At 38.5% G+C, this 26876-nt stretch overlaps 1 protein-coding gene across 1 annotated transcript; it reads right to left on the bottom strand.

The window, feature by feature from the left end:
• Nucleotides 1-1160: 1160 nt before the first annotated feature.
• Nucleotides 1161-20959, bottom strand: DGCR8 (DGCR8 microprocessor complex subunit). Its single transcript, XM_032128308.1, has 14 exons — nucleotides 20820-20959; nucleotides 13993-14992; nucleotides 13399-13561; nucleotides 12084-12226; nucleotides 11111-11393; nucleotides 9431-9628; nucleotides 8965-9066; nucleotides 8312-8410; nucleotides 7831-7913; nucleotides 6625-6725; nucleotides 6104-6210; nucleotides 5758-5885; nucleotides 5333-5446; nucleotides 1161-4990 (listed from the first exon to the last, which is right to left on the bottom strand). The coding sequence occupies exons 2-14, from the start codon at nucleotides 14713-14715 to the stop codon at nucleotides 4907-4909; spliced, it is 2328 nt and encodes a 775-aa protein (XP_031984199.1). The 5' UTR covers nucleotides 14716-14992; nucleotides 20820-20959; the 3' UTR covers nucleotides 1161-4906.
• Nucleotides 20960-26876: the final 5917 nt, after the last annotated feature.

The following is a 26876-nucleotide window of genomic DNA, read 5'->3' as shown; positions in this document are numbered from 1 at the left end:
GTTGCAAGGTTTCCAGATTATTTCATCATGCTAATTTGAATGAAATTCATTATCACAGAAGCCCAGAAGGGTTTGTGGTGGAAGGGACCTTAAGGATCATCTTAAGGACCCTCTGCCAGGGGCAGGGACACCTTCCACTTGACCAGGTTGCTCAGAGCCCCATCGAACCTGGTCTTGACCACTTCCAGGGACAGGATATTACATACAATTAGGCCAAATCCTGCTTTTCTCTTGCTGCCTAGATGAATACAGAGAGAGACACACCCAATTCCCAGAGCAGGTCATCCTGTTACAGGGACCTGGACTTGTCAGTATTTCATCCAGCTCTGCTACCCTGTCAAAACTGTGCTGCATTTTTCAGTAAGCAGCAACCTTAACCCTTCCATAAATCTTCACTAAGAAGTAACACACTCAATCTGATAAAAATGCTACACTTTCCACAGTTGAAGTCACTCTTATTCTCAGACTGTAGTATCACTGATAAGACAATAAAGGCTTTAAGTACCTACACCACACTACTAAAGCTGAGGTGACTTTGCTTGAGCCAGGCCCTCACCACTGAAACCTGACAGCCAGAAATGAAGTGTACAGACACCAGCACCTCACGCTGCACTGCCAGTGCATCTGCTGGGGGTGAAATCAAACCTGGCTGAGACTCCCACGCTTGCACAAGGTGCTCTCTTGTCAGGACTCACACTGCAGCCAGACACTCAGGAGCTACCATTTAATGGACTGTGATCCATGCTACAGAACAGACAGCAAGACCATCTTAAATCTCAACTTACTGAACATACTTCCAATATACATTTAATATGGTCCAACAACAACAACAAAATTCTACTACAGCCCACAGTTGTGCTGATACCCCACCTTTCCAGTGACAACAGGTACCAAAACCAGCACTTCGGGTGTAACATTTCCAACCTTGACACCGTTTAAGTAAAAATACAAATCCCAATTTTTAAAAAGGAACTTAATTTCATTCCAAGTGTTTAACCATGTAAACATTCAATTCCTCACAGAAAAAGGGATTCAGTATTTTCATAACCAATGAGCCTGCACTGATCTAATTTCTCTTTAAAGATACCTACAGGACTTGAGGAATAAGAGTTCCTTTCTCTAGATATGCTTAAGCTATCATAATACTGGTCACACTGGCACATTTTATAATATCAAACTTTATTGCTCGAAACTAATTGTCTGAAAAATACACATGTAGTACTCAAAGACCGAACACAGAGGATTACATGATTGTGCAGAAAAAAAGCAAGCAGAGGCTCAGTGAAAATGAGGCTTTATAGTTGTACCAATTTAGCACTGGCACTAAGCAACTGCACCCAACACAACTCAAACAGCAACCATTGTTACCTGCTGGGACAATAAGGATGAACTTTGTTTTGTTTTCCCGCTTTCGCAGATACACTTTGAAATACTGTCATTGATAATTTTATTTGGTTAATAACAGCATGGCTTCTTGCACTTCACGTTTCTTCCCACAGAAAGTTAGGAGGCTATCACTTCCTGAATTTCATTCCAGAACCAAAGTACAGTTTAGGGAATTAGTAAGATAATCATGATGCTTTTAAATACTTGGACATTACAAATATATTTGTATAAAGCCTAACAGCATCACAGGAGAATGGAAGTTTACATACAACAGTTAAGGTTATGCATAATAGTCTTTCCAAACTTCTGAGTACCCAACTAATTCATCAGTTTTGTCTAATAAATATGGTAAAAAAAGCTGATGACTGGTGTTTCAGTAGGTAGCATCTGACTAGTCACCGGAAGTCACAGTAAGTTTTCCGTCAGTACCATGAAGATTTGAATGCACACGAATTTAATCCTTGAAGTCAATATACCACACTTTTGTCAAGAAGCACATCATATGCAAAGCAAAAACTGTCTAATCCCCAAAGGATGGAACAGTTCTTAAAAATACACTCCATCCCTATAAAAATACCCATCTTCCTCTGGATATAGAGGGGATAAATAACAAGTATCAGTGACAAAAGCAGCAGTTTTATGCATTCATACAATCAGATCTAAACCTTTACAGCCGATTACCTAGAAAACACACAAGAGTTACAAGACAAGTTTAGGATACATCTTGAATCACACTGTAAGTGTTCATGCAGAAGCTGAAGTTAATGCAATGATCTATCCTCTATCACAGCAGCTCGTGCTTATGTGCAAATGCAAGACTGTTACACTCCAAACAATAGTAAACATTAAAACACAAGAATACTTCACAATGACATAAACAGCAGTTACGTTGTTTGTTCCAGCAGTTATTGCGCTATTTTCTGGACATCTCTCCAGTTAAAGGCTGCAGCAAGGTCTAATACCATCTTTTTTTGTTTGTTTTTGTTTAGAATGCATAATATACGTTCTAGGCTTTGGTTCACAATGAAATCTCTGGATGTTTTAATTAAGGGCAATGGTCACCTTGTGATTCTGATAGTGGCAGACTGAGGTAATACAGCAATCCTCTTAAAATTAATGAAAACAAATTGGTAAGTGAGGCATCTATGGATATTCTGCAGGTGACCTGCAAATGCATTGACATTCTGATTTCAGAAAAATAAAAAAGATCTACAAGGGTGATTTGTCTTTTACAGTGCCATCCAAGTACAGATTTTTCTGCTGAAAACACAAGCTGAAATAAAACCTATCTAAGAGTAATACATTTAGGCATAGATAAAAGCCCTGTCTTTATGAAAACAAACAGAAAAGTCCCAATAAAAAAACAACAAAAAGAGACAAACAGCAATCACTGTTTGTCACTACTGCACCAATATTATATATACCCTTCAAAAGATGGAGATTTATTAAAGCTATACAAAAAAAAGCAGAGGCAGTGGTTTTTTTTTTGTCTTTTTTTTTTTTTTTTTAAGACAGGCCACTTCTTTAAATAATAGTTTATATACTGTCTTCCAACTACCCGTATCCTGTTGTAACAGGATTACAACTCATGGAACTAAAAAGCTAAATATAATAATAAAAACTGGGTGGATTCATATTTGCAGAGACCTCCAAGCGTATCATTTAAACACAAACAGGTAAGACTCCATGACTCCTCCTGTTTAACCTCATACATTATATGCAACACATTAGAGAATGTTAGTTTGAACTACAAATTAAAATCCACGTATTTCCAAAGTAACATGTAATGTTAAAAGAAGGTCTTACAATACTGATGCCAACATTTTAAATCCAGTAGGCACTAAATTCAATATACTGCAGCACTCTCTATGTAACATGGTAAATTAAAAAACAAAACCACATCAAAATCAGAATAAAACCAAAACAAAACCAAAAAAAACCCTCAAGCCCCCAGATTCCTGTCAACATAAGTACCAGGAGCTGCAGCAGGTACAGAGAACTGACCTTTTATTCCCAACAGGAGCAGGAGTGTAAAAATGGAGCAGTGCAGCTCCTGGATAAATCACTGCAGCCCTGCCACTAGCTTGGTTTTCACACTCTTCTTAAAGACCAAACCAAAAAATGGTTCCAAGAGAAGACTTAACTGCAGTCACCCAGTGAATCCTGTATGAAGGATGAAACCCACAGAGCAGACTGCCACACTATTTCTTCTGTGCTTGGCTTAATAAAGCCTCAGATGACACAGTGAGTACTGCCTGTTAGCCAGGATTGTATTTTAGACTAGTTGCATATTTGTGATTTTCTTATTTATAACAGGTTATGGTCTCATTCTACTTATTGTTCTATGTCATATTCCAAATCTACATTCTAATTTTCCTTGCAGAAATTACACACTTTCTTTAAAAACTGAAAATGTAATTAAAAAAAGTAAAAACAAAAACTTCTTAAAAAACCCTAAATTGCTGCAGTCAGACTTAAGGGTTGTGTTGATTTTTTTTCTAAATTCTTTGCTTTTATGGTGCAAATTAATTAAGACTTAACAAGTCAGATGCAATCTGACACCAAACAAATGAGAAATTGTTTTATTGCTGGGAAAAGGGAGTGGAAAGTCATTGGCAAAATATTTTCAGGCTATCAACCATCATCAGCTGCATTTTGGCTCCAAGCTTTGAAAACAGCCTTTCAAATTACAGTTTTTATTTTAATCATATATGTGGGGCCATATTTTCCCTGTTCAACTGATCCATAAACTAACACAGGCTCTTTTCATTTAAAATAAACCCCGGTAATTTTGAATCTCCAACCTGTTACTCTTAACACTACCAGGTATTCTTGTTCTTTTCAAGTAATAACAAAATCTGCATCTTGTAATCTCAAATAACTAAGCCTGGCAGGAGACAAGAAACAAAACAAAAAGAAACAGCATTACTGGCCTAATTCTATGGCATTAGAAACATTGCTCATCACTTTCCTGTATTTGTCACCAAAGTGTCTTATCAGTGCATATTATTATGTGCTGAAATGCAACAAAACTTTTCACAAAAATAGTTTTAGGCATGTTCATACAAGAAGATGTACATATATTTCTTTTATATATACATATATATGAATGTGTATATATATAATATCAGCTTCAACCTGTACATAGATATTCTGAATTTCATACTTAAAATACATCCATTTCAAACAACATGGATGGCTTTCCAGGAGAAAGTGCTTGATTGGTTTTATCCTGTGTGAACATGCCTGTCCTCTGTGCATTTGCCCCAGTAGAGATCTTTATGATCAATTCTTTAAACATACGTATCTCAGAGGTATTAAACAAGAAAAAAAAAAAACCAAAGAAAAAGAAACTAGGAAAAAGTAATATTGCCCTGATGATGCAAAAAGAACAATGCATTACTGAAGCAGCTTGGATTTTAAAAGTTATCTTGCATTCTGCAGCAAACAATTTTTAAATAATTGTTGAAAATCTAGTTCCTCCATTTGTGTTATTGCTCCCCACTTGTACATTTTCTCATTACACATCAACAGTACAGAGAGGTTCACTACCAGGTTGAGCCGATTCCACTATTGTCATCTTGGGTTTCTTTCGGGTTTCCTCCTAAAAAATACAAAACGACCCCCACCACAGTCACAAAGAGAAGAGAATCCTGAAACAGTTAAAATTCTGAACAATTTTAGCCAAACTTGTGTGAATTGTTGCAAGAGGCTAACTAGGGCTAATGTTAAAAATAAATGTACTGAAGTAGGTACAATCAAGTTATAAGCCAGTTTAGAAGAGAGGATGAAAGTCTCCCCAGAAGTAGACCCTAATCAAATTCTGAAGAGCTCTCTCTACTTGAAATACTGTGTAAAATAAGCAAAAAAAAAAAAAATCTGATCATTGGTACAAGTGACCCATGACATTCATGCTGTTTGTAAATACATAAGAATGTATACTCACTCTTTCCTGTGCCAGTTTTTTCATTTCCTCCTGTAACTTATTCAGGATGTGCAGATTTGGCTTGTTCTTTTTGGCATACTGCTGAAGTTCTATCACACTTCTATCAGAGGTTTCCTATTCAATAGAATCATAAGCAACAACTGATCAACTTTATGAAAAAAAAATTAATGTACATGGAGCAAAGTTTATTCTGTAGTACTTCTGTAGTTAGTTGGACTTCCTTAAGTAGGAACATCTACTTCCACGAGTTAGTTAAATAGGTTCTTTAATTTTGACCTGGAAGATGCAAGATTAACACAATTATTACTGTCAATGAAATCCAGGCACCTTAAAGTTTTGTTGTAACTAAATTTACAAATCCAGAAAAATCCAAAAGCAAAACTCCAGTCACAGGGTAGGTTATACTCAAACAAAAGCATGCTCACCTGTTTAACCAGCTTGCTATTCTCTCTGCCATACATTCGCAAGAGAGAGCCCCAATTTTTCACATGTGGATGCAGTAGCTGAAGGATTTTCTGAGACGCCAATTGCTTCCCCACTCTTTTATTTTTGCCTGTAAGAATAACCATGGAAGTGTGTCAATACCAGCACACTGTCTAATGAGACAGCCGCAAATATTCACTTGTGTTAGTCATAACTGAGATACCAGAGCAGAGCAGGATAAGCACGTAACAAACTTGGTGGCTGAACAAGCACCCTCAGAACGGACAGCAAAGGAGAACAGGAAGAGAGAAAGGGAGATTCAGAGGTCACACCAATTATTGTACTTACACCAGCCTCGCACTGTGTGCTTGCCACAAGTCATGACATATTCACTCTTCTGATTTTTCCCAGGAATCACTTCAAACTTTATGGATGTATCACCCATTCCGTGGTTTCTTAAGCACAAACACAATCAAGATCACATATTAAGCAAAATGACAAACAAGTGAAGCGGTTGCAGTTTATCATCTTGGATAGTCATTGCAATGACATTAGATATATTAATAACAAATGTCAATACATTAATTAACAAAGAGATCTTTTTTGATCAGTAACTTGAGTCAAACGAAAAAGCAACCCTGTATGAAAGAAACAACATACATTTCTCCAGTAACTACATCCTGATCTCCAAAGAGGCATGAACAGCAAATATGAATTAGAGAGGACTCGGCATTAACCAGGTCAGTCCCCACCACGTCTCTCCCAGGCCCAGGGAGCACAGGAGCTCAGGCAGGGTCACTGACAAACACCAGAAACAAGCAAACAGCAACACCTCACACCACACAGGGGTCCTCATGCTGCAGCCTTACCTTTTAAGGCACTCATGGAGAATCTGATATGGAGACAAGAGTCCAGCTTTACTGGTGAGTTCATATACCCGTGAGTCCTCAATACTGATATGGTTAAAATACTGCAAAGGAATTGAAAAGGGTTATTGTGCTTTGTGCAAAGAAAACCCTAATGATGTCCTTAACCCTAACTTCTGTTTTGCTATACTCAAAAAATTCTGTTGCTCTGTGCTTAATACTTTAAAAAGTGTTTTAAAATCCATAATGGATGAAAAGCAACATTATTAAAACTGTCACACCTAATCATACATTTGCAGACAAATTTTAACTCCAATCTTACATTATTCAATATGTACATAAAAACTACAATCTTATAAACTCTTTATCATAATTTCTCCCTCGAGGACAAGGTTACTTTATTTAACTAAATATGAAGCTTTATCAAAATGCTGTGGTTTAATAAAAGAAAACCAAACAGCTATTGGCACATTTGGTATTTTATTTTAAAAGAATGGAAAAAATTGTCTGCATTTCCTTAATGACCATTTCAGTAGTGCATGGCATACAATACAGTTCTATGTTAAAGCAAGGGTACAAATAACTCATTCTGTATATAACTTCATTTTAGAAAACATTCCTTTCAGGCTGATCACTGATTTTTCCTTTACTCCTTACTGATGGTATCATTGATCAATGAGCTATTTAATTCTCCCAGTACCTGAGCATATAGCACAACTCTCCTCTTAAAGAAATTTTTCCTTTGATTTACTCAAATGTCACTGCCTAAACTATGAGATTTCACTATGTGGTAATAAAAACATCTCAGAAGCCTGAGCACTTTTACTTCTTACTTGGTGTCCTAAGATTGACACACAAAACCAAACAGCATCTAGCTCTGAACCTTTACTGGTATCAGCCAGAGGACTCGGGAAGGTAGGGCAGTACAGGCAGTCTGGTACCTTGCAACATCTCAGGTCTTCAGTAAGTGACCTGATGTGTCAATGAAGACAGCAGTTCCCTGAATCAGAGCAAATTTACTGATCTATTCCGATAGGAAAAAAAAAAGTATTTTCTTAGCCATAAGTCTTGCTCTAAATGAAGGATTTTATATTTCCATTTGACTGAGAAAACAATCTTATTAATTTTAAGTAACTTTCTGATATTAAATGTGCAGTGTTTTAAAAACCAAACTCAAATGACACCAGCCAGGAAGCATGAGCTCAGTACCTCAAGTTCTTGACTGTCTTTGGGCTTCTCCTCAGAGGTCTGTTTAACAAAGTCAGGAATAAGGATTTCCAGTGTAGCTCGAGCTGCAGAGAGTGATTAAACATTTTGATTAGGTTTATTTTGAACAAAAATATCTCCTCTAGAAATTGACAGGTATTTTTTTCTGGTAAGAAATGTATTCACTTACACTTTCCAAGGGAAAAAAAGTTCTACTTGTTCAACCTGATAATTGAAGTCTCGTAATTAATTAAAATAAGAAGAAACTACTTTTTATAAGTGCCTACAAAAGGAAAAATATTCCAGTCTCATTTTAGAAGTGATATAGAGCCTTTAAGACCTAAAAATAAAGAGTTATCATCCCCTAGTTCTTACAGCAAAACCCTTGTACTGTATCACTATGGCCCTCAGAACCCCAGAATGGTACAAGAAGCAAATAGATCAACAATTCAGCAGTTGGCACTGAGAAAGAAAAAAACATTACCAGCTTTATTCTTGGCAAGTTTTTTGCTGCTGGCAGTTCCTGCCCCGTAAGTTACTCCATCAATAATCACTGAGGCTCCAAAAGGTTCACTTGGGTTCTCTGGAAATGGAGAAGGAAAGAAAAGAAAGCTTTTTGGAACTCCCAATGTATATGAAATATCACCACTATCAAGATTTGTTTTCTTAATTTCAACTTGAAGAGGAATGAAAATGGTTTATTCCTCACGAAGACTGAAAAATTGTTTTATTAACAGTTTTCCATTAACAGACTTACCACCATATACATCATTCTTCCAAATAAAGAACTTACAGATTTTAAGAGATCACTGGTAATCTGCCAGAATTCAAATATTAATTCCAAAGTTTTTGCATCATGGTGTGTATACAAGAGCTACACATTTTGATATTGGAAATTCAGTTGTATTATGTAATGCATACCCAGGAATAATGTAATTCTGAATGATTATAAGATACCCTCTAAAAAAACCCCCAAACAGCAAAAGCAAGAATGAGTGGAACATATATTATACCACTTAAGGAAAGAAAACCCCAATATTAACTTGATTCCAGTTATATCTTCCATATATGCAATACTTTTGGATTCTTGATTAAGCATCAAAATCAGGATACAGTTGTTGAAGAAAACAGACTTACCACATTCAAAGAAATTGTAAACAGGGCGAACCTTTAGGACTCGTTGCATATATTCATGCAAGATGCAAACTTCAGACTTCCCATTGGGATTAATGACAAACTCTGCAAAAATGACAGAAAGAAGGGAAGAAGCTAATTAGTTCCAGTCTTTGAAAGATCATTTCTGTTACAAATAAATCAATACTAGGCAACACTCAGCATTAAAAAGAGCTGAAGGTAGTCATCACTTACCAGGACTGTAACCTTAAACAAAAATATTCTTGTTTAGAAATTGGTCTTTATAATAGGAAGTATATTTTGACAGTATTTTTTCTTTACCATGTAATATATGATGGGTCAAAGAACACAGAATACTGGATCAGGAATAAAGTGGCCTTATTACAGGATTTTTTTTACTTTCAGTCAAGCTTAGAACTGCAATTAGTCTTCAATAAAGACTATTTGAACTCCAGGTAGATCAGCTAACCTTTCTTTATGGGTGCATCCTGCACAGACAGGGTGATGAGTTTCTGGTTGGCCGGCAGGATGGGCCGCTCGGACTCCGCCTGCTTCCGCTTCATCTCCCGGTTGAATTGGCGTCGCTCGGCCCAGGTCCGGAATTTCTTTACAGTCACTTGTTCAAAGTCAAAACGCTTCTCAAGATAGCGCCTAAAATCTTCCAGATCTGAGAAACACAATCAAGTTACTCTCTCTACCACTGAACAAGCATTAGGTTCTCCATTTCCACTGTTTTAAACGTGCTATAATTATTTTCTTAGACTAGGAGCAAAAGGTTAAGATGCTGTTTTGGACTAACAGAAATAATTGTAAGTTTTCTCGCTATAGGATCAAATGCAAAATGTTTGTGCAAACCAGAAAACAAAATTAAAAAAACCACCATTTTGTTCTGCCACTTGATAATTTTACTAATCCCTAACCAACATTAATACCCAACACAATTTGCAACAAAAGACAGTAATTGTTCTGCTTCAACATCTAACCACCTTCCCTTTACCTGAAGCAAGATACACAGTGAGTACAGTAGTTATGCTTTCAGCCTCAGTTCCCTGAAGCCAAACCCAACTGTTGCTGCCTACTTATTATGCAGTGTACCATGAAACACTGTACAGTGATGCTCCATGAACTCCATGAGTATCTGCAGCCTCTATGCAGAATTTAACACATTAAATCCACATACAGAGTACTAAAAGATCGCCCCTTGTAGTACAGCTGCTTCTCCTTTATAGGATATTCTGCAGATATAATCAGCAAAAATAAAGAGTAGCATCCACAGATGTAAACAAACAAAAGCAAGCTGCTGATCTTGCTTCCTTCCACAAGGGATTCCAAATGCAAGTCACGCTTACACTTGATCACTCAGTATCTTTTTCAGTAATACAGAACAGATCCTATTTAAAGAGAGAGATAGACAGGTGAACTTCATGTAAAAAAAATAAGTGCTTACTGACTTTAATTTTGCTGCTACATATTGATGATTTGGGATATTTTTTTACATCTTTTGGCATGGTTTTTGGACTGGACATGACATATGTAATGAAAACAAGTTTTCTGTCTGAGCACTACAAAGACAAATGTAGCCTATGATCCATACCAATATTCTGAGCAGCAGAAATTTACATGGATGGGACTCTCAGGTATGCAGATGTGGTAATTAACACATGAGCTTCCTCTCACAAGTTCATCTCTGCTGGGTGGTGATTTTGGCATGATGTCTCTCAACAACTTTGTGTAAAGGCTATCAGATTTGCATAAATAAAATAATGAAGCATATCACCCCTTTGTAGGAGTGCAATTGTATTTGCATGACTTAGTCTGCTAGACTTGTGCAAATACAAATATAGTTTAACTACATAATTTATCTTAAGAGACCATCCTGAAAATAGATACAACTCAGCCAATACAGAGGGTGCATAGAAAAGCCTATTTGCAGAAGTCACACAAACAACTGACAACAGCACTGACATAACTGATTCTTAAATGGAGATAAAGTCTACAGGACTAAACTACCAAAATGTTCACGTTTTTCAGTAAAACTTTTCCATGTGGACTCTCAGAGCTTTGGGCAAGATTACAATTCAGTAGCCAAAACTTCCCAAATGCCATTACCCAGCTCAAGTCAAGAAAAGACTTCACTTCCCATACATACCTACAGATTCATCTTTACATACTTCAACTTTGGCCTTAACTTGTCCCAAAGCTCCTTGTGCTGCATCTCCCCCAGAGGGGTCTTTGTCATCTAAAGGCCCAGAATCAGCAGCAGTGGAATCTGGTTCTTCTGTTTGGCAGTCCAGTTCTGAGGATTTATCTAGGTGCTTTACAGGTGATACTTCCCCATTAGGGGTTATGTCATTGTTTTGTTCCCTTTCCTCATTTTCCTTCATTTTTTTGTAATGAAAGCAGGGAATGCTACTAAGGGGAGGATCATGTTTCTGCAAATATAAAATAATACAGAAGGTTTCAGTATCTCAAGGTCACCAAAAGCAAAACTCCAACCCAAAAGATGCAACCAAGATTTATTCAGTCTAGGCTCAAGCTCCTCTTCAGTCAACAAAGTCATTCTACTCAAGAGCTGAGCAGGGCCACTCCTGTAGGATCTTCACACTGTGTAACACTGATACAAACCCACACGTTTAGATCCAGACTACAGTCTGTTCAGCTATATGCAAATACTACATGCTTTCATAAAATCCATTGAGCTTTCCTGGGGCATAAGCCCATGGCATTAAATCAAATTTCTGCAGATTCCTTGGGTTCATGAATGTCATATCCTTACTTCTGCAAATGTGGACCACAAGCCACAGCTCAGATTAGTTTATATTTACAAAGAAATGATCCCTATATATTTTTCATGGTGCAATAAACCCTTGATTTTGCAGCCATACTAGAAAAGTGAAGGCACCAAACAAGATCATCTCATTCACTTTAACTGCCCAAACAGAAAAACAAAGCACCTAAGAAAATCATATCAGATTTTCAGGAACAAAAGAGTTTACTTTTCAAGGATCTTAATTCTAATACTGGAAACAAGCCTGCCAAAGTAGAAAAATATCCAACTGCTTGCATGAACATACCTAATTTTTTTAATTTTAGTAAGTATTTAAGTAATTGACAGCTCTCACCCTTATGCTTCCTGTTCCCAAAAAATAAGGTCTAGACCAGGTAACAACTCTAGATTCTCTGTGCAGATATACAGGAATGCCCGAGTTATGGAATGTCATGATCCATCCATCTGGCAAAGGTTCTGTAGGAGGGCGGCCACGACCTTTAAAGCAAATAATGGCTTTAAACTTGGATAGACTGCTCAGAAGAATAGAAATAAAAGCCAGGTTTTTATTTATTTTTTTTTTCTGTCCCAAAGAATAAAATGGCACTGAAACAAGATTAAAAGTGTTTTGTAGAGAGATGTTGTTTTAATAACAAGGTATGTGCTCCTAACCCAGACTAAATCCTGCAAAATCACAGATTCCATGACGTTCTCAACTAAAGGCAATAGTAGCAGTAGTTTTTATATAGACTGATTTGTTTGTTTCATCATTGAATTCTCTTTTCTTTAGTCTTTTTCTACTTATCACAAGCACCAGTATCTACTGGAAAAGTCATACTCGCTTCAGAAACAACTTCATTTTCCATTAAAAATTTTTCACTTGACACTCAGGAATAAATTTGCATCGAGAAACCACCAGATTCACAGACCCAAACAGCCAGAAAATAGCTTATCTCTAAGCCAAGGACTCATGTCTCTCTAAATTACAAATCAGAGACCATTCATCTTTGACAGGAAGCTTTCAGCAATCTCTGTTACTATACAATTTTGGAGCAAAAAGTTATTTGTTTTTTTATTTTAGAATATAGTGAAGCTGTAAAATACTCCACAAGTATGTGTTTAAATTTTAATTCTAATTCAGAGGATTTTCAGTTACATTCTTCTGGATGGGTTTGTGTTCTCAGCTCTTTATTAGTAGTTTCTGACATTAATACAATGAAATTGGAGAAACGTCAGCCACTGACTTTTCTAGTTATTATTTTTAATCTAGATTGCATGCATAGAGACCTCACATGCAGCAATTTCAACAGCAGAAGTTATGTAATTGAAGCAGGAAAAAGACCAGAAGGACCAGAGACAAAAACCCCAGATCACCCTTGTTCACCTCCCCACCACTGAGGTAACACTCTTCATTATTTTTCACAATCACAAAAACGCACTAAAATATATTCTTATTACATACAACAGATCAAAAGCAAAAATCAACTTCACTGTTTAAGAATGTGAAAAATCATATTCCACAGTAAGAAGCCTCCCAACAATAAAATTCTCCAACACATTAACAATTTCACACAAATTGCTATCCCACACTTTGCTTGTTGATTATACTTTCGTCCTACAGACACAAGCCACACACAGGATCTACAGTTATTAAATGCACGTTAACTTACTCTTCAGTACAGTTTTAATTTTGGTCATCATTGGCTGAACACTTGTCTCTCCATCAGACTGGTGATCACTTTCACCACCGTATTTCTCATTATCTAGTCTCCTTGTTTTGGGTGCTCGAAGACCCTCTTCCAGCAGAGCATCCACATCATTATCAAAGTCATCCTGAAAGAGACTTCATCAGACACTATCCTTCTGGGTCTACCAACCTCCCTTTTCCCTTGCAAAGAGAAAGCAGACATTTTTGATATGCACTTCCATACAGAGAGAAACTAGAAATTTCCAATGATTCCAGTAAAAAGACTGAAAAATAAGAAAATAAGTTCGTGAGAACTAGAATCTACATGATAAAGTGAACTGTAATTGTGTGAGAAGACTTTTAAATACTGTTTTTACAGAAAACTATACAAGCTGCCACACAACTCAGAAGTTTGACTAGAATAGTTTACAGAAGTTCTCAGCCAAAGCTCTGTCTCTGAAAATTCTGCCGTTTTGACTCATGTACTGCACACTTTGAGAAGAGATTGTTTCTTTGTATATTTTTTTCTAGCCACTTGGAAACCTCTTACCCAGCAAAGACCTGTGGATTTACTTACCTCATATGAGAAATTCAAGGTTTCTTCATCCACTTTATCTCTTTGAACGATTGCTTTAGATGTGAACCCTCCTCCTTCTTCATCTATTTCCATCAAATTGTCGGTAAAGTCTTCTAGCTCATCCAGAACTGCAAATTCCACTCTCTTTTCCTGATCAATATCATTTTCATCATCCTTCTTGTCATCACTTTCACCCCCTAGCCCTACAGCTTTACCATTACTACCACCGAAAGGACAAACATGCAAATCCCCATTGACATTATTAATACCAAACTCTGTATCTGCCTTATAATCCTGCTCAACTCCAGTGTACAGAACTTTCCTATCTTTGCTTTTGCAGCTTTCTGTAAAGCTAACACTAATCTTCACATCCTTCAGTAACTTAAGATCTGGGGTGAACTTTCGAACTGACGGTGCATGACGAGCAGTTCTCGGGCTTTGGTCACTACTCTTGGGGTCTATGATAAGACGACTTTTGTAGCAGGCAGATCCCTTTGTGAGCAGCTGTGTTCTGCAGAGACTGTGCGTGTCCCCAGCAGGGGTATCTGACTGTCCATCACCACCAGAGCCAACGTCCATTACCTCTGCGTCACTGGACGTTTGCAGGGGAGGTGGTGGAGGCTGTTCGTTGGGCGGCAGAGGTGGGGGACAAGTGTGATTCTCCACATTCATTTCTCTTGCAGGTTCTTTAGGGAGGGGTGGTACATTTTCATAGTTCTCCATTTTTAAAACTACTGTTTTAAAAAAAACAATGCTTTAATAAATGTTTATCTCTATATTCCTAACATGCATAAGTCCATCAGGATTGGTTTATCATGTTCTATTCAATATGCAACACTGATGATTCAGTTAAGCTGACTACATTGTTCTTTTCATTAATGTAGACAGCTTTCAGAATCACTGTCTCAATTATTGGAAATCACAATGCATTCAGCTTAAATAGCTGAAGACTAAGAGTGCATCTTCACTGGACAAGCTGGTCTCCTTTTCTTCTTTCCACCTACAAGAGGAAACAAACAAAAAAAGACTTTTGTCACAGGAAAAAAATGGAAATAGTATCCCAGGCAGAAAGAAAACAAGTCACTCCTTCCAGCATAAATTTCAAGTAGAAGAGTGACACAGTGAGAAAAGCAGGGTACCCAGATACCATCTTGGATGAGGCTGAAACTAGAGTGGTTTAACTGCTTGAGCTGTACACCAGCACAAGAATTTGCTAAAACAGTTGCCTTTATAATTAGTTGACTATCTCTGCTTGGTTAGCAGGCAGGGCATTAACCATGACAGACTAAAAACTGTGCATTTTGGGGGATTTTTCCCATAATTTGAAACAACCTGGTATTCAAGCCATACTTACCCACACAGCAGAAAGGCTAATTAGTTTACAGTTTAAGACAATCTGCAAAACCAACAAGATTTTAAAGACTATGGTCATGGCTTTTCAAAGTTTAAGTTATCAGCTGTTTTTGAAATCTCACAATTTACTAAAATCTCACAGAAAATTACTCTCTAGATAACCAGATATTAGACATTTGATCTTGTATTTTGCACTATTATGGAACTATTTACTCTTTATGTCCAAAGAATTCAGGTCCAGATACATAGCATTACAGCTCAAATTAATTTTGGAAGGTATTTAGAAGCCACTGTTTTAGGGAATTTAACTCGGAAAAAGTATTCAATTCCTCTAGGAAATTTTACAGAGGATAGGGTGTGTTTGTTTAGGGTTTATTTTTCACATTAGGTGGTTCTTTCTACCATGTCTATGATGGCATCTTCAATTATACTTTTGTCATCTGTGCTGGACCATAAGCACCTAGGGAAAGGAAGGATCATTTCTTACCTGCTTATTTTGGTTTCTCCAAGTCCCTCCATGCCAGACTGAACTAGGCTTAAATCATCCTACAAGCTAGAAACAAAGCACTGTCACTCTGCCCCAGCCAGTCAGCTGGCTGAGTCTGCTCTGTTCGAAGCATTCCCAGCTGGCAGAGAATGTCTACCCAAGTATTCTGGAAAGACAAGCTCCAAGATCTTTCCTGTTGCTGTGTAACACTGCAGGCAACAGGGCAGAAGATCTGCGTTGTCATGAGGGACTTAGAGAAACCAAGTGTAATTCTCTCATGCACCTCTACACCAGCCCTGGCAGAACAAACCAACAGCAACATCCAAACACCAGCTGGGGCAAGGCACGAAGCGGGGAATCAGAAGGTATAACAGGATCAATTAAAATTCAGCAACATACAGAAGTTACCTACCTGGAAGCTGGAAGAAAGCGTAATACATAACAGCGCAATCTCTAATTTGGCAACAAAGCAAATTTTGCTGGGGCAGCAGAGGAGTTCTCATATTTTGTGGTGGTTTTTTGATGTGTGTGGGGTTTTTTGATCATACTCAAAACTGTGACACATCCAACATGCCGAGTTTGACATGCATTATAAAATTACTAAGGAAAAAGACCGATAAGAACTCTTAAAATAATCCCATCTTCTCTGATACCAACACATTTTCAGATTGAAAAATGGCTCATTCACCAATAAGACAAGCAATTCTCTATCTTTAAATCCATTCAATCCTACAAGATGACCATACAACAACCTTAGCAATGAACAATTCCTTCATCTTTCAACAGGTTCTGAAACATACAATGTTGTAGAGAACGCCCCTAGAAATATATTTGTCTAATAATTAACTTCCTCATCTCCAGATTAAAAAAGCAAAAAAAAGTGAATGACAAATTATTAAATTCTTCGCAGTAAATCATTAAAGTCTTAATTCTGAACAAAAGAATCAAAAGTCACAGCATGAGTTCAGCAACTCCTGGAAACGAAACACCCAAGTCATCACATTTTTCCACCTTAAAAAGCCTTCTAAAGACTCTTGAAAAGAGCAAGCAGAAGTAGTTCACACAGAAATGAAATACTGAAATCAGCATTCTAGAATTTGAACAAGCAAAGCCTTCCTTGGTGTTCGAGGAGCTACCTGGTCCAACTAGAAAGACTTATTTTTGACACAGCATAACACATGATCATGAATGCCGCTTCCAGATCCCTGATACATGTCCTGCTCCTATGCTCAAGTGTATTTTAACAACACCAATGTCAAAACGTAAGAACTTAACCTTTACCTGCCCATCTTTGGTGGCTCACTGAAACAACACCTCTGCTATTTGCAGGAAAGATGTCTTGTTATTCTATTCAAGCACTGGTAACAAATTCTTGTTGTCTTCCCTTTCTTGCTGGCTGTGAAACGATGCATAGCTGAACGATGAATAGCAAATCACTACCAGGGATTGTCTGCTCCTCAGTACACACACTGTGCTCAGGAAAAGTAATAGACCAAGATGGGTTCAAATGAGCTTTTCCCATTTCTAGCCATGAACCTGCCACATCCCTAGGGTAAGATAACAGTCTGGTAGTGATGCCAAAAAGATTTTTGCTTTTTTATACATTTTTCATATATTTGTAGCTCTGTAGACTACTATTATATAGCTCCTTAACTAACTCTAGTACTTTTCTTACCCTTTCTCTTAGATTTTATAACAATAAGCTGACCTTCTAAACACATTCCTGAAATATTGTTTAGTCTTATTCTAAGTAGGGGACCTACAATAAGACATAATAAGAAGTGGGACAGAGAACCATTGGACCAACTCCAAGGGGCTGACCGAGGGGTGGGTTACTGGGGCAACTGAATCTCCTGCTGATGTACCTGTTAGATAGCCTAATTAATTAACCTTTTAATTGTAGAAATCCAGCGCTGGGTGTGCCCATCACCACTGGGACACCTGGAAGCGTCCAAAGAAAGCTCTGCTTGTTACTATTCCAACACTGTTGCAAGGGGTTTTTTCTCTTTTGATCATAGGTAACAGCAGCTCCACAGTTACAATGGGCTACAATGCCTGCCTATAAGCTACAAAAAGCAAGGCAGAAGCAGAGGAACACAGGTCCAATTCCCATCTACTTCCCTGCCAGCTGACATTACAATATGCCCTTTATATCAGGGTCTGGGAAAAAAACCCAAAACAACAAAACCACTGAGCTATCAGGTATTTGGAAAGACAGAAGGGAAGAAAGGCAAAAGGATGAGTTAGATGAGCTTGTAGGTTACAAACAGCCTTAGACAAGGGAACAAATGGGCCTAAGATAAGGGAACATAACTGTCACATACAAACAGGCTCAGCAGACCAAGTTAAATCTGAACGTGAGTCAGTTTGCCTATTGCCATTCTTAAATATATTGTCCTGAAATAACAGTTTCATTCTCTAAGGCTCCACCAAGTTCCATCAACAGTTTCCATACAGATTTGTTCCAAGGAGACACAACACCATTGGCAGCTGCACCAAGCAGTAAAAAACACTGAAAACATGAGTGCACAGCTCATTTTCTGCAGATCACCAACACATGGAATTTCCACATTTTTAACTGCTTGTTCTTATTTTAGCTGATCATTTTTAAAAGTTTCATGTCACAAAGTAAACTCAACAATACAGATACGGGGGGGGACATATAAATGTAATGTAGCAAACTGCACAAGTCCCAACAAAAGCAGAGTAATCTTAGCCTGGTTGTCTTACAGATGTCTTTTAAAGACAGAAAGGAAAAAAACAAAACTACTTTGTTTAATAAGTACTACTGCCCATTCCCACAATCAGACAGAAAAGGGATGGGAGAGAAATACACAGAGAAAGGGGTATCTTTTTTCAAGGCAGGAAACAACCAGAATCTTAAAATTTGTAACCAGCATCGCCCAAACTCAAAGAAAAATTCCCTTCAGTTACAGCAGGTCAGCAGTCTAGTAATGAGTTTAATAAAGAACATATTTTCTTTAAAGATACTTGTAACTGCAGCAAGGAACAGCATACCACAAATTCTCTCTTCAAAAAGTCACTTTTGAAAAGAAACTGTGTCAGAGACTGCTTACTTCACATTCCGTGGACCCCAAAAGGAAGAGTGGCTCAGAGCAAACTCTCCTTATTTGCTAACCAAATACAAAGTCCTCCTCCTCATCCTCCAGCCCCAAATGGCAACTCTGGTGCTGATCCATTAACCCCTTTCGAAGTAATTCCCCACTCACAGTCATCTACCTTCTTTTTATTATACCTAGTGTGTCTTTTCAATACATACAGCTCTAGAAATAAGTTAATCCTATTTATCACCACTACTAAAAAAACCAAAAAACAAAAAAAAAACCCCACCCAAAACAAAACCTGAAGAAACTGAATTTATTTTCTTTAAACCAGAACAGGAAGCACCAAAACAAAATACTTTTTAAGAGAACTACTACATGTAAGAACTCATCTCTTCTCATTATCAGCTGTAGAGTAGAAACATTCTGAACGAAACAACCACTTTGTGTAAGTCAGTCGTCAAGGAAGTTTAAGAAAATGCAGCCAGGGCCCAACAATAACAGTATCAGTGGCAAATACAGACAAGGCTCAAGAACTTCTCTAGTTCATAAAGCTTCATCCCATTTCAGAATGAACAGACTAGATAATTTTGGAAAGGCACACTCAGAAATGGCAAAACAATGGTTGCTTTTAGAGGTTGACCAGTTTTCTGGCAGGGTTTAGATGGTTTGATTAATTATGTAAGACAAGAAAATGATTTACAAAAAAAGGTGAAAATCAGAGCCTAGAAAAGAGAAAATATATTTTTCTTTTCACATTATATATAAGCTTCTTACTCGTAAAGAAGAACAGCACACATAAGGAACCAAATTCCCTTCTCTCTCTCTAAAAAAGCAAAACAACCCTAATGATCAAAAGGAGCTGCCCAAAAACCCTAGCAACCCAACTCCTCATCCAGAATCAAAAATAGGACCCCTTAAGTTTAATTACCTAAACAGACAGAAAAATTTCTCAAATCACAAAAATAAAAGATCTGATTCCAAGACCTCTAACTCGCAACCTAACGGAATAAAGAAACTGAATGTGTTCACCCAATTCCAGTTTATGGTCGAGCAACGCCTGGATTATTCAGGTCTCAGCAGGCAAACAAACTCTGCAAACTCGAAGCCTAAGGAAAGGAGTTACAAAAGAACGAACTGCTTCCAACCAAAAAAAGCTGAAGAAAGCTGGGAGAATTAACGTTTCAGAGGCTGAACGAGATATTTTGCTATTAATAGAAAGAACACATGAAAAAGAATCCTGAGAGTTACAGAGACACCCCATTACCTTCAATGTACCAAAACTAAAAAGTCCCTGTGCGCCCGCACACACGTTGGTGCCTTCTCTTCCTAACTTTGCCCAGGAGCCGAGACACGCTCCTGTCTCCTGTACAAAGGGGGAACAGAACCCTCGCCGTGCCTCCCTTTGCCACAGACACACACGGACCTGAGGCACGGTGCAGGAACAGCCGGAGCCCATACTCCCCATCACCCCCGGCCGAGGAGGTGCCGAGGGTACAGACATGGCGTTTCCTTCCCTTCCACCATCCTGAACACAATCCCACGGCGAGGTGAGTAGGGAGGTGGCTGGGGGTGGGCGGGAAACGAAAAAAAAAAAAAAAACCAACCCAAAACACAAAACCAAAACAACCAAAGAAAAGCCCTAAACAAAATAAAACACAACACCAGCTCTGAGCAGAGGCCGCTCAGGCCGGGCGCAGGGGAAGCGCCGCACGGCAATACCCTCCGGGCAGGGCAGCACCTTCCAGTTCCAGCGATGGGATGTCGGTGCTCGGGGAGAGGCTCCTCTGGGCTCCGCGCCCGGGGGCCGCACCGGGCAGGCGGCAGGAGCGCGGCGGGCCCGCTGGCGCCGCGGCCTGTCGGGCGGAGGGGTTGGTGCTCGCGCAGGCCCGCCCTGCCCGTCGCCCCTCGGGACCCGCACCCACCTGGGCCATACCCGGCGGCCCCGCCGCTCCTGTGCCGGGGCTGCGAGTGAGGGCGAGTCCGGCCGCCTCACGATCGCCGTCCCGCACTCCGCGCCGCCGCCATCTTTAAACGCCTGCGCTGGGCCCCTCCGCTCCCCGCGGGCGGGACCCCGCGCGCGCCCCGCCAATGGCGTCCGCAGCGTCCGCTGTCAGCGATTTGAAATCCCGGCTGCCATTGGTCCATTCCCGTGCCTGTTAGCTCGCTCCGCCAATAGAGGCGCGGGAGACACCCGCCCTCACAGGCCCGGGCCATGGCGGGGCGGGCGGATCCTTTGTGTGGCCCGGGCTGCACTCGGGACTTTTCCCCCCCCCCCGTACGGACCAGCTACAAAAAAAGCCACTTTTCCCTGCAAACGCTGTTTTGTATCTTTAAGCAACAAAACTACAGCATTACTGCTTCAAGGCTGATTTATCTAAAAAGGATAAATCAAAGTAGGGCCATTTCTCATGCTATATGTACTAAGCAGTTCCACAGAACAAGTCCCAAATCTGACTGCAGTGTTTAGACACAATTCCTAAATAATTATTGAAAATATCTTACACAATTTATGTAAAACTACTTCTAAAGTGTTAATGAACATTTTCTGTCCTAATTTGCTCTGTTATTTTATAATTTGTGAGTGATATAGAGCTTTTATTGATACACTTACTTAGAGGGTTGCTTCTTTTGTCCTTCACTGTTATACTGGTTTGAATCGACATCAGACACAAAATATTGTGATAATACATCCTGGTTTTGTCACCAACAGTATGTTTGTGGTTTTTTCATGTGTAACTTCAGGACATGAGAATCTTTCTCTAGTATTTCACTGATCTCATGTCTTTGAGGTCCCCAAATACTGCTATGAAAGGTAACAGTAATATTTTAATAAAACTTTTAAAACTTATTCAGAAGACCGCTGTTAGGCCTTTCCATCTTTGTGTTTGTCTCACTGGAACAACACATTTAATGATAGGGTGATAATTTGAACATAATGTCACAGTGCCGTTTCAACACGTAATGATCAGGTTACTTAAACTGCTTTAAATCATTGCAAGCTGCCCTCAAAAACTGAACACAGTTTCAACTAAAAGCAGTTTCTAATTTTTAATTCCTTATAACAGGTTTCTCTCAAGCCATGATTTTAGTGATTTTTAAATTAGGTCTGCTTTTATTAATGTTAAAACAAACCACTTCAGAGCATGCATTTAATAAACACCCACAGTTTGCAAAACAGCCATTCACATCACACTTCAACTGTCAAAGCTGAGGAAAAAGATCTCGTAATTAAGTAAACAGCTCGAGTTGATGTTGGTATTTGCTGTGTCAGGCCACCTCAAATTGCTAACACTGGAACAGAAGTTTGTCCCTCTCAAAGGGCCTATGAAAATACCAGTACTGTGACTCATTGGCATCCCATTTATGTGACTGTATAAATGAACTACTGCAGTAAGAAGATCGCGTGCTTCAGAAAACAGGTTAAATTTTTTGTATGTATGGGAACAGCAATGCTTCAGTTAGGATCAGATGAGGCACACACACAGATTTTTGAATAAGAGCTGGAAAATTAAAATGCCTGCAGTGCTTTAAAAATGGAAAAAATAACCAGTTTTAGTTTTTTCATTGTGCATCTGTTTTCAGAGAATCATACTACTATGTCTTAAATGAATGGTGCGACAGCTGATTACTTGAGACACTGACACTACAGGGAAATAGACTTCTAACTTTTTATAAACAAAATAATTAATCCATTAATGAAATAACGTTTTCATCAAAACAATGCTCAAATTGTGGTTAAATTTTTAATCTAGAAGGTTGATGTGACCTCTGAAGAATTAAATCTGATCTGCTGTGTCTAACAAGGTGCAAATTCACCTGAAAATTTTCATCACCAGGACTTCTGATGAAAGACTTGTAAAACATGCACAAAAATCTTCCACTTTTGAATTAGAAGTGTACAGGTCCACCTGCTTGGTGCAATCAGGATTAACCGTAACACCATGAAGTATCATTAGCAACAAAAAAACCAGTTCCTAATGACAAGGAGATTTTCACATAGAAGATATCAAAGTCTGGACAGAAACTACCGCTGTCAACACAAAATACGGCAATCAAGCCCATAAAGACAAAACTATGAGCTTCCCAATAAAGTTAACAGGCTGCATTCATCAGAATGAAAATTAGGTGGAGCCAGTGGCTTTTTCATATTCTTCCTATGTCAGTAACTGCAGCACATACTGCGCTGTTCCAACAAGAGAAAGCTACTGCAAGACAAGTTTTGCTCAGCCTGCATTACTTTTATTTCGGTAAAGTAAGTTCCACTGCAGCTTTTTACTTTTTTTTTTTGTTTTGCATTGGTAAACTGGTATTTGCTTGCATTACACGTCTTTGTCTTTCACTTTTTGCTGCAATCTGCTCTCCTCAATCTAATCTCTGTCAGTCATCACTTCACAGCCATGGAAAGATGTCAAAAAGGCCCCATGAGCAATCTCAGATCAGTTCTTGAATGTCAAAAGAGGTGGTTGATTGCTACAAAAAATCATCAGAGTAGACACATCCTTCGGCTCAACAATATCGCAGAATCTTGCTCTTCCCATTCACAGATTCAACATAAACTAAATTGTGCTGTCTACAGAATCACTATAACTTCTGATATTCCTGTTGGAAACACTTCAGCCATAAGGTTCTCCCAAGTTTCAGACTGCTGGCAGAATTTTCCCAATAATGCATGTATTTTTCTAAAGACAATATTGCTTAAAGTGGGGTATGATGTCTAAGAGGTCAAATAAAAAGTAACAGCTTTACATTCAAATCTGGAAATTAAACCAAGAAAAAATAAAGCCAAAACCAAGTGACCTTCACATTAGAGACTGGACTGCACAAGCCATTCAGAAGGAACATTCTGCTCAGTTGCCAGTTGGACCTGGGCTGGTGCTATCCTGTGACTGTGGCTTCCCTTACTTGTTCTTCATATATAGAACAAACCTATTCCTATAGCTGAAAATCCTGCATTCCTAAATACACTCAATTTATCTACGGGGAATATTAGAGAAAAAAAATAGTATCTATCTGGGACAAAATAGTAGTCTTCATACTTTGCTTTCTATAGGCCCTGTCATCCAAACAGTTCAGAGTTCAGAACACTTTTCTGAAATAGGCAATATTTATCTGCTCTTTAAAAACTTAAAAGAAAAAAAATCCTCTGAGTCAGCCTCGTGGCTGTTTGCACATCGTGCATCTCTACCAGTTAAACCACCCCTGCAAGTCAATCTTAGTCACTTCACAACTTGTAGTAGAATTGCACTGACAACTACTGCAGACATTCTGGCTTCTCCCCAACTGCTGTTGCATAGTAATTTTTCTTTATACACCATGATGTTTCTAACTCAAAGCTGTGGTAACAAAGCACGCTTTGTTGTACACACTTTGTGTGAACTACAGCTAAGAAGCTGCTGCTGCAATCCCTTAGCCCAGTCTCCTCTATATACTGCTTGCAGCACGCAGACATCAATCAGGAGCGTAATCTTCGGCTGTCAAAAATCCAGGTGTAGTTGCACTTATATGAGCAAAGCCATGAATGTCAGTACCTTTGTTTTCCCTGACAGAGGCCAAATAAATTCTGAAAGCACAGTTGTGCTGCTAGGGTTGTTTTTTATGGAACTGCCATCCCGGGATTGCTTTGCCAGTCTAAACTCATGCACATTACAACAAGAGAGAACTCAGACTTGACTGGCACAATATATTGCTAAAGAAAACAGAAAAATTTGCAACTGCCATATCACAAAGATAGTGATACAACACATCTATATATGCTACATCTAGAAGTACAGCAGGCCAACAAATGAAGATTTATGCAGCAAAACAATTGGTGCAGAGTACTTAATCTTCATGCAAGGTGCATTGCAGACAGTTTTGCTCAGGTTAAATCCTTTACCTGTTGGACAACACTTGGTGCATTCCTCACACACACCTACCTGTTGTGTTCCATCTGAAACCAGCCTAGACCCTGTGACCTGAGGCTGCCCTGAAATGTGAGCCAAGGCACAGTAAATGGGGACTATCAGGAAAACCATGTAAGGGCACTAATCAAACCAGGGTGATAATGCAGACCCATCTGTAATTGAGAGGACAGTTAATTCCTCTCTAAATGCCAGTCATTCCACTGAGACATGAGATACAGGAGATGGATAATGCATCTGACCAAGACCTGGCTTTATGTAGTTATTTTGAGCAGCTATTCACAGTAGAGATAGTACAAGGAGAGAAAAAACCCCCTAGCTTTCCCATTCACCTTTTTCTTGGACCAGTACATTCCTTTAACAGAGGCAAAAACCTCAATCATTGAATACTAGTTATAATGTTGTACCACAAGAAGAGACACTACTGGCTCCATATTTTCCAGTTTATTATTTAATATATCTTAATTAACATCTGAAAAGTGATGTGGTTTTCTCCACCGAACAGAAGCAAGCAATGTGTTTACCCCGTCTGGCAAGTTACTGACCAAGGCTGGTTCTGTGCCTGTCAGGGCTGGTTTGTCAGGTGAGACACCATGGAAAACACTCCTGCATCACCTGAGGGAAGTCTGAAGGCACCTAAGTGCCTTAGCAGGCACTGTCCTTCTTGGAGGCCTCAAAAAGAACAGGATCACAAACCAGAACATCATTGTGTGTTCTCTGTTCTCCCCTTCCTTTCTCCATCTTCTGATCTGTTTTCAGCTTTCACTTGTTTTTCTCCATTTATCTTTCTAGCACAAAGACACAAAAATTTATCATGCATCAGCAATTTCTTTTTTCCTCATTCACGTTGTGTATGACTTATGAATTGCAATTTTTGGTTATTCTACCTAATATTATAATATTTATTATTTCTCCTTCATCTGTGATCCTAAGTTCAGTGCTTATGTCTTCTTTAAAAGATATGGTAAATTTGAGCATGTCAATGATACTGGTTTTTTCATTCAGCTTCTAAGTTCTTGATACAAAATGTTACACAGATAATTTATATATATATGAAATATATTCAACATTTCTTCACTCTGTTCACTTTAACCTACATTTCACAGCATGAGTCATACTGATGGGTTTTGTAATTCTCACAGTTCATGCCTCTCCAGCTGATTGCAGTACTGATTCTATTTTCACCAAGTCAAGACTACTTCCTAGATCCTCAGAAGCTATGGACAAGACTTCTCTGCAGAAAATGAATCAGATGAAGAACATCAGCTATGTTCTATTACACCAATCTGAATGAAATAAAACTAACTCCTAGTAGCTAATATTCCATATAAATAGGAATGCTTGCTAAGCCACAAATGTGCATTAAGTTCTACAGGCTAAAACTGACATGTAAGATAATTTAATTATTGTCTCATTAATGCTTAGTATTTCATAGATTCATTTCAAAATTACTTATCTCCTTATGATATTATGAAAATAGTGTTCCAAGTCTTATCAATATTTAATCTTATATTTAGTTTGGTGTATTTCATTTGTCACAAGTATCAGTTAAGCTTTGAACATAGTGAGGATCTCCAAAAGCCCAACTCATCCTGTGCTCTGTTCAGGTGTGTTTTATTAAGCTGCTACGAGGGAGATGAGACAATTCCACCTCCACTGCAGGGTCCATTATGGCAGAACATTAATGCAGGTTCTAGTCAGTGTAACAAGAGAGTCTCAGGTTTGCCAAGGATCCAGACTTTTTCCACAGTGAATCTGGATTCCCATCCTTCAGCAGCATTTTGTGAGGTTCCACTTTTCCCTAAGGAAGCACTGATTTTGCTCTTTCCTACCTTTCAAATATTTTCCAATTTCTTACCTGGATAAGACAACCATGCAATAGCATAGAATTAAAAAACACCCACAACACAACATAAAAAATCCCAGAAAAATAACAGCACTCTTAAAATGGAATTAAGTACCAGAAACTAACTTACAGTTCCTTCATTGCAAATATACCATAAAAGATTTTACTTCATTGTATCATACCAAGTTACAGGCAAATGCACAAAAACGTATGTGCAAAAATGCACAAGCTAG

The sequence above is a fragment of the Corvus moneduloides genome, chromosome 18, assembly GCF_009650955.1.
Source record: "Corvus moneduloides isolate bCorMon1 chromosome 18, bCorMon1.pri, whole genome shotgun sequence".
NCBI lineage: Eukaryota > Metazoa > Chordata > Aves > Passeriformes > Corvidae > Corvus > Corvus moneduloides.
Note: the sequence above shows the minus strand (reverse complement) of the source record. Positions and strands in the feature narration are given on the sequence as shown.